Genomic DNA, 9,400 nt, shown 5'->3' with positions numbered 1-9,400 from the left:
TTATTCTATTTAGATGTGGTGCAGCAGAGGCACATCTAAAAGTTGCAGGACTGCGGCCCTCGAGGACTGGAGTTTGAGACCCCTGGCATCTGAAAATGGAAAGAAGATGGCCCACACCTACGTCATGATCCTGAAAAGGTTGGCTCTGGAGGAGTTGCAAAAATGGTCAATCACTGTTGTGACGTCCATACATAGTTCATGGAAGATCAACAAGAAGACAAACATGAGAAGTTTTGTTTGCTACCAGCCATCTAGAAGACAGTAAAGATATGACAGAAGATGGCCTATTACATATATTCTCAATAAGATACATTGAAATTTGAGTTTGACAAAATATGAAAGCTTTCAAAGAACTGAATAAGCCATTGCTCGGGTCTCTTTGAGCTCTTAGCTTGAGTTCAGAATAATAATTTCTGACTAAAATAAGAATAGAAAATGTTTTGAAATTGGGCGTCTTGTGATGGACACTGAAAACAGCGTACAAAAGAAACATTTCAGAAAATTAAGAAGTTATGCGTTTTAACAAAAGAAAAGTTTTAGTGAAAACGTATATGTTAATTGTTTGTGGAATAAAATTTGAAATATGCAACAGCGGTTTCAAAAAGAAAATCCATGGTGCACTTTTTGTCTCTAACTCCGTTAGTAACACGGAGAGGCTTCATGGTAATGTCCTTAAATATCCAATTTCAGAGGACAAACATGGGCTCTAATGTTCCTTGTTTTTGTTCCTGCTTTTATTATTTTTTATGAATAATAATGACCATGCAGTACATTTTAAAACAGCGCCTGAAGGCCATAGCAGGCGTGGATGAGCCACCGCAACACTGGAGTACGTACACGTCAGTGGAAGCCAGCAGTGAACTAGGAAGTGGCTAGCAGGCTTAGCCAGCGAAGGATCATGAGCAGCTGAGAATCTTGCGTGTTTCCACAGGTCAGTCATCCACTTTGTCAATGAACATTAAGCTAGAACTGCAAAACAGAGCCGCGTTTATCAAAACTCAGGTTAAGTGAAGATATATTTTTACGTCAGCTGGCTGTAGTTGTCAAAACTTGCGTTAGCTTTTAGCGCAGCAGCGTGAAGCATGAACGGTAATACTCCGGCGGGTTACCCGCTGAATCTGTCACACAAGTGTATTTAACAAACGTGAACACCTTACATATAAACTCAGTTTAATTTATAACCAGGTTTATGATTATTGTGCGTATTTGGGGGCATTATGCACCTTTCTAGCTTAACATTAGCTAGGGAGCTATATAAGGCTCCCACGGGGAAGAAACACACAATAGCAGGATTGTATCTATGGATATTTTGATTTGTTTAAGTTAAATACGAAAACCGTGTGGTCCCAGTTATGTAGAAATGCCTAGCCAAAGTAATTGAAATTAACATCCAGATTTGCTGGACTAAATTTTTTCTGCTTACTTTTTGTCCTCATAGATACTTAAAAATTGATTTTGTATAAACACGTTTTAAAATGTTAGTAAATATTAGGTATGTCGTCTTGTCCTAAAATACGAAACAAAATAGGATTAAATGCAGAACAACACATGGCATAATCCATTGTGTAATTGTTTATATGACACATCTTTATATGACAGTTTAATTGTGCCTGAATAATAAAAAAGGTATATACAAACAGCGTGTTATTGAGTTTTCCCACATTGTATGTAACTTAGAATAACAGAGGTGCCCCTCCACCACCTGTTGCTGTGCATTGAAAGAACGCTTCTACATTTCCCCCGAGCCCCTGCTTAAACAATAATGTCTGCACAATTTATGGAGAAATAATAATTGAAATGTCTCTTGCATAAATGGTATCTTATCAGTGACTTTGTTTCTGTTACACATAAAATCTACATTGTTTCAGAAAAATGCATGTTTTTCCTCTATGTTCTCTTCAGAAGGGCAGGATGGGCAGGCAGAGGAAGAGGGTGGTGACAGGTGACGCTTCTCCCTACTCAAGGAGAGACGAGAGGCCCTCTGCACTTAATCGCAAAGAGAAAAAAAAGAAAACAGACATTGGAAAATTGTTCATCAATATCTCCATTGGGCTCTGCATATTCAGCCTCATGTGGTTCTTCTATGCCGTCTACATGCGGTCCAGTCTGTCGAAGCGTGTAGTGACTCTGCATCCATCATCTCGCGTTCTTGATGCCAATAGCACCACTGCAAAGGTTTCCTCCGAGAGGTTCTGGGGCTCATACAGGCCTCAGGTCTACTTTGGCATGAAAACAAGAAGCCCCAGGTCCGTTGTGACAGGTAGGTGGTCACAAACGCAGCTTACAAACTCATTACAAATTGTGAAAATTTTCACCGGAGCTCAACGAATTTGGGTGTAAAATACCAGATTGTGGGACAGGATTTCTGACTGGTGGCTAAGATAGTTTTATTAATATTATTTATTCTATATACTGAACTATGTCTTGTGCATCAGAACTCATACAAAATCAGACATTTGTATCAGTTAGCAATTTAAAAAATAATAAATTTAAGATGCTTAAGTTTCTTTATTAAAATTTGTAAATGAATTTGAGTCTACCTACTAGAGGTCTCAGACTGAGCTATTTGGTGAGCTTGCATCCACAGTTCCCAGACAGGCTGATATTACAACTAAAACTTTATGCTTAAATTACATGTTCTGTAAGAAGATGCTTGTTTTTTTGAAACTGTTGACAAGCACATAATTTTTCATCTGTAACAATGTAGCCTTATTGCTGAGATGCTAATTAATTTCTCTTTTTATTATGTTATCTTTTATGTTGCTCCATTTTTGCACAGGGATGATGTGGATGCGGCAGTTTTCCAACTCGGACATGAGCCTGAGGCATACTTGTGAGCAGGGTGATCGTTTGCAAGGCTACAGCTGGCTCATGCACGACGGATTGACGTTCGGCGTCCAGGAAATGCGAGATAACGACTTCACCCTAACCACTGAGTTTGTTAAGCGGATTGGTGGGGATCATGGAGGAGACTGGACCTGGAGGATCACAGCCAAACAGCATGTGAGTGTTAACGGAGTTCGTTGTGATGTTCTGCAAATATGTCCTTTCAAAGTCAGAATGATGTTTCGAGTGATTTGAGATGGCCATTTTACAGTTATTTTTGAGAAATGCAGGATATTTATTTTGTCTTGTCGTTACCCTGCAGAGCTCAGCTCCCCAGCCTCCGGTTATATCCCTGATGTTTTACGCTGCAGCAGACACGCAGGGCTCGCTGCAGACTCACATGGAGGAGAAGAATCGCCTTGCTTCCATCACTGGTTTTTCAGAGGAACTGGGAAACTTTAAGATCACTTTTAGGAAGCCTGTCACTGGGGAATTATCCAGCACAAAATATGCCAGGTAAATACACAAAATCAGGCCAGACACAAATGTTGCTTTAATGTACAAGCATTAAATAACTGCTACTTCTGGATACTACTATAATAATAGGAAATATCAACCTAAATATGACTTTAAAGGCAGATGTTTGTGAGTTTAAGGAATACCTTTCTATTCCTGAAACTCACAAGTTTAAGATGCCTTAACATCTTAATCATGGATGTTAAGGCACAATGTAACAAACTGTTCATATACCACAGCCTTTTCTAAACATAAATAAGAGAAGATTAAGAGAAAAATACAGAAATGAAATCTAAATATAAGAAAATGGAAAGCCATTAATTTTAAAAAATCCTTCAATAATTCTTCAGATGAAGGTAAGTTTTTTTTTTTAGATGGGGGGGAGCGTCTAACTTAGTAGAAAGGAAAACAGGACTTGGAAAAACACTAGGTGGCACTGGAGGATAAAACTGGCATTTTACTTTATGATGACAGTGTACACATGTGATATTTCCAAATGATATCAGCTTTAAATAGGAAAAAATACATACCAGAAATTATTTAAGCTTTGTGCTAATCAGGTTATGTATCTGCTCTGATTTTAATATACAATACATAAGTTTTTGCTGTAACATAGTTATAACAAACTTTTTTATGTGGAAAATATGTATATTGTAATGACATGATATATTCAAGTATAAAAAATAAATTGTAATTTGATATATCGTACAAACATAAAAAGTATATTATTAGTACAATAAAGTTTTCATGTGAAATAAATCAGTTTATCTTTTGTCTGGGTGGCAGCTTTATGCTTCCACAAAAGTTAGATGATAAATTATTCAAAAATGGTGTTAATGCAAAAAAAAAAAAAGTTAACCAGATGCTGTTCACATTCTGATCAAGAGGTGGCAGCAAAGTGCTTCCGATATTATCCTTAGTATATTAATCACTAGACCAAAAGCAGTTTGAATTAGCAAGGAGTTAAATGTAGTCTCATATTTACATACCACATTACACCATCTCCACATGCCAAGAAAAAACCCAAATGGAAAAGTTTATAAGAAAGTATGTACACTCTAAAAAGAGTATACATACTAGTACACTCTAGAAGTTAAGAAATTGTATAAAATTCTAGATTTAAAGGGGGTGGTTGTTTTTTTCTTCTGCCATGACTCCATCAGTCAGTTATCATGAATAGATTGGAAGCAATTAAGTCTATTTTTCCTTTTTCTTTCATCTTTTTTAGTTACAACTATCTTCAAACCTTGTCTCCTGGTTTAGAGAAGCTGACTGACATTGTGAAGCTCAGTCTGAACCGCAGGTTTGTCTTCAGCCCTCCATCTGGTGAGAAGAGGCATTACATAGGTGTGGACACCTACAAGCCGCCCCATCACCAGAACCAGCAGAAAGCTGCTGACCCACGGAAAGAAAGCGACTTTGTGGTCCACCAGGTGACCGTTCAGACGCCTTTCCAGATTGAAGTTCTGTTTGAGTCTGGAAGTTTCTACAATCGCCCCAACCAGCTCGTCGGTTCTATCATGACTCAGGAGCTGGAAAGGAGGAAAGCTGAATTTAATGCGAAGTTTGAGAAAATATTTGGACTAGAGAGTAAAGGTTTTAGCCAGACGCATATCAAATTTGCCAAAGCAGCGCTCAGCAACATGTTGGGTGGAATGGGATATTTTTATGGCGAGTCAGTGGTGCAGTCAGTCTACAACGAATACCCTCTCCTGTACCCCGGAGGTGCTTTATTCACTGCTGTACCGTCACGCTCTTTCTTCCCCAGAGGCTTCCTCTGGGATGAGGGATTTCACCAGCTGCTGCTGAGTAAGTGGGATCCTCAGCTGACCAGAGAGGTGATAGGCCACTGGTTTGACCTAATGAACATTGAAGGCTGGATCCCCCGTGAGCAGATTCTTGGAGACGAGGCTCGCAGTAAAGTCCCAGCTGAATTTATTGTTCAGCGGAACGAAAATGCAAACCCACCTACCCTCTTCTTAGCTCTGCAGGAACTAATTGAACAGCTCTCTTCAAAGTCAGATGAGTCAGCAACTAGACCAACCCTGCCTTTCCTTCGAAGGCTGTTCCCCAGGCTGAAGACCTGGTTTGAGTGGTACAACACCACACAGACGGGGCCAAAGCCCAACTCATACCGCTGGCGTGGACGAGACAAGGACACTAACCTGTACCTTAATCCTAAAACTTTAACCTCTGGACTGGATGATTACCCAAGGGCCTCTCATCCCTCCGCAGATGAGCGGCATGTGGATTTGCACTGCTGGATGGCCTTGTCCTCAGGCATCATGGCCAGCATAGCTCAACTTCTAGGCGAGCCCCATCAGGACTATAAAGTCCTGCACGATGTGCTCAGAGACAACAACCTGCTCAATGACCTTCACTGGTCAGAGCAACTCCGTGCCTTCAGTGACTATGGCAACCACACACAAAACGTTTCCTTGCAACGGGAGAAGGTGTACGTACCGCCCGGACAGCCCCGCCATCAGTTTCCCGTGGCACGTCTCGTACGCTCCGTCCGCAGGGCCCCCAAGCTGCAGTACGTCAACGCTCTCGGTTATGTCAGCTTGTTCCCCTTCTTACTCCAAATCCTCCAGCCCGACTCGCCAAAACTGGAACACATCCTCCGAGACATGAGAGACCCCACTAAGCTGTGGACGCCCTTTGGCCTGCGCTCTCTCTCGAAGACTGATCCACTGTATATGGAGAGAAACACGGAGCATGATCCCCCATACTGGAGGGGACCAGTTTGGATCAACATCAACTACCTGGCAGTCAGAGCTCTCTATCACTATGGTAACACAGAAGGGCCATACCAAGAGAAGGCAGCTGATCTTTATAAGGAACTCAGGACTAATATTATAAACAATGTTTATGCGCAGTTTGTTGAAACAGGGTATATCTGGGAACAGTACAATGATGGGACTGGCAGGGGCCAAGGAAGCCACCCCTTCACTGGCTGGTCATCCTTGACAGTATTAATGATGGCTGAGCATTACTGATGCCCTCTAATCCATCTCTTTGTTGCTTTAATTCAGGCAGCATCGACTGTTAAGATGTAAAAATCTTGACTATGGTGACAGAAACGAGAAGAGAAATTACTTCTGTCATTATCACATTTTCATATGAACCCTTTAATAAAAATGACAGATGTATATATTTCCACCACTGGAAAACATTTAAACAGGTGTTAGGTGTAGCTCTTGCTGCTGATTTTGTTATTGGACATGCAGCATAGCCCAAAATTATTTTTAGATTTTGATTTAGAACACTTTCCACTCAACAATATGTTTGGTTCTGATTTTAATTTAGACAGACAACTCTCAAATAAAATGCAAAATTATATATATATATATATATATATATATATATATATATATATATTATTTGCATTTAATAAAAAGTCTTTTTTTATATCCTCTTCAAAGATAGGTATTGGATGCCAATATAGGTTTATCTTCTTCAAACTGCTGATCAGCTTTTTGCATATTTCCTCTTTTCTTTGGTGATGATCTCCAGGTCTTTCATGCCGTTACTGTTACTTTAATCTTTATCTTCCTCTGCGTATTTTGTATCGGATTCAAGTCGCAACCTCCAGGGCCAATCTGCAACACTAACGTTATTTCTCACCTGAAGAAATATTTTGTGAAATTAAAATATTTCTTTAAGCCTAAATTTAAAAGGGGTGTGGATACTTTTATTTTTTACTGTAAATCCTCTAATATTGTGACTCTTTTGAACCGTTAATATTAAAACTCATTTTCGGAAGATGAGGACAGATATACAGATGCGCCACAAATTAGAATATTATTGATAAATGCAATTTAATTCAGTTATTCAATTCAAAAAGTGAAACTCTTATTCTGATTATGCATTACAGAGTGATGTACTTAAAATTTTTGTTGTTAATTTTGGTTATTTGGGGTCACAGCTGACAAAAACCCACAAATTCAATTTCCCTGAGAACATAAAACTATTACCAAAAAATTGTATACGTCAACCTACTAAAAAGTATGTTTATATGCTGAACAGTCTATACTCTCAAATTTTGTTGGAGCTCGTCTTGCAGGAACTATTTAATCAGTGAGGGCTGTCGAGGAATTGATCAGCCTAAGGTGTGAAGACACCCCAGGTTGCTTTAAGAGTGAATTTAAATTGTCGACATTATTGGGTGGGGACTCTTGAAACACTGACTCCTGCAGCATTGCGAATCTCTTCTGAACTCTTGCTAAAGACTGCAGTCATCTGTGTTGCTTGTGCACATTTTCTACCACACTTTTTCCTTCCACTCAACTTTCCAAGAACATGCCTCAATACAGCATTCTGTGAACAGCCAGCTTCTTTGGCATTGACCTCTTGTGGCTTAGCCTCCTTGTGGAGAGTGTCAGTAACTGACTGCTGAGCAGCTATCAGGTCGGGACCCGTCCTCAAAATTGTGTAAGTCATAACATTGCCATAGCATATAATTTCTGTTTCAAGCCTTTTCTTCCTTTCTTTCAACATTCAGATTTTATGAGAAAATAAAATTTTTCCTCTGTGGTTCAAAAACTTTTAAGCCATAATGATAAAAATTTATTCTTAAAAAATCAACTCTGTTGAATTGTTGAGTTGGAGTTTTTATTTTTGATATTGATTGCTAAAATAAAGTTTGATATTCTAATTTGAGAGTCACCTGTTGTAAGAAAAACACTTAATCAAGCAAACAAAACAGGTCTCCCCATAATATTTATTGGAAAAAAGGCTAAACTAAAATGAAAAAGGTGCTGGAAGGTTAGTACACCCCTAATATTATAGAAGCATATAGAATTAATTAATCTCTTTGAATTTAAGTGGTGTACTGAATTTAAATTGGACATTTATCTTATTCTCTTTATGCCAGAAATGAGAACTGAAATTACATCTGTCATCACATTTTCTCATCATCTGTCCATAAACTTCTCTGTTTGTTTTGGGGAATCCCAATATTTTCCAGACCAGAAGGGTCAGTATTCTGGGACCTGATGAACCCTTTAAGATATTAACAGTCTTTTGTTTTTTCACTGTTTACAAAAGTTTTTTTTTTTAAGTACAACTCCGCTGTCTTAATATAACTACATTTGTGAAATCTTCACTGATCTGCATTCACACTATGTGCCACTTGATTGTCGGAAACAAAGACGGACATCTATATTTGTTAAATTGCAACCCTAATTGATGAAATCCAAGGACAGTTTTCATTGGGCAGCTGGTTAATTCATGTGTTTCGGAATTTTGAGTTGTACTTTTACTTGGCAAAATCAGGCTTATGATATATAATTGTGCCATTTTCTCACATGTATTGCTCTTTTGATTCAATGTCTTAAATATCAGTCAGTTTTGATATTTGTTTGTTCACACTTTCTAAAAAGACTCAAGGTTTATAAAATGACTGTTTCTAATAGCAGACATTTTGTGTACATTGTGGTTTGTCTGGCAAGGGAAAACAGTGCTGAAGTATTGGATTTGTTTTGTCAAAATATTAAATGGTTTAAATATTTTTTTGTCAGTTTGATTTTTCTTTTTACTGGCTGAACTATTAGTGCATTGTTGCAAGAAAATTGGATATTGAAGCTTGATCCTTGAGCTGCAAACTTGGTGAACGGTTTGTTCAATGAAGACAGGAATGTTTTCAGTATTTAGTATCCATCCAAAGTAAATCGCACCTATCTGCACCCAGCTGTTGCCCCAAATGCGTTTATGATAAAGAAAGGAGGAATGAAAATTTATATAAAATACATGTCTGTAAAATTTGTCTAAAAGGTCTATTTTTATTATTATTTTCATTAGGAAATATTCTTATTAGGAAATGCTCACAAAATTCAAATCACAGTATCTCAAAAGTATAAAGATCTTAGTTTTGACTGTTATAAGAGCTTTACATTTCTTAGTTTTATCCAGTCTTTGGTGGTGCAGCTGCAACAAAGCATCCTCAAACAATGACACATCATAAACTAAATATATTCTTTCTGGAATGACATATTTAGGTTCTGTCTAACATTTCCTCTGTTCGTTTAGTGTAAGATTTTAGATTAATCTGACCAAA

General features: G+C 38.2%; 1 protein-coding gene across 2 annotated transcripts; it reads left to right on the top strand.

Moving 5' to 3' along the window:
* Positions 1-818: 818 nt before the first annotated feature.
* mogs (mannosyl-oligosaccharide glucosidase) lies at positions 819-8,855 on the top strand. Of its 2 annotated transcripts, none has more exons than XM_032563508.1 (5): positions 819-931; positions 1,903-2,260; positions 2,780-3,003; positions 3,149-3,342; positions 4,571-8,855. In XM_032563508.1, exons 2-5 carry the CDS (start codon positions 1,912-1,914, stop codon positions 6,339-6,341), a joined length of 2,538 nt encoding a protein of 845 aa, XP_032419399.1. In that variant the 5' UTR covers positions 819-931; positions 1,903-1,911; the 3' UTR covers positions 6,342-8,855. The 2 variants fall into 2 exon arrangements, with proteins under 2 accessions (XP_032419399.1, XP_032419401.1); XM_032563510.1 differs by having other exon boundaries at positions 839-931; positions 1,906-2,260.
* The last annotated feature ends 545 nt before the right edge of the window (positions 8,856-9,400 follow it).

Source organism: Xiphophorus hellerii, chromosome 5 (genome assembly GCF_003331165.1).
Source record: "Xiphophorus hellerii strain 12219 chromosome 5, Xiphophorus_hellerii-4.1, whole genome shotgun sequence".
In the NCBI taxonomy this organism is placed as follows: Eukaryota; Metazoa; Chordata; class Actinopteri; order Cyprinodontiformes; family Poeciliidae; genus Xiphophorus; species Xiphophorus hellerii.
This window is presented reverse-complemented; position numbering and strand designations above follow the sequence as displayed.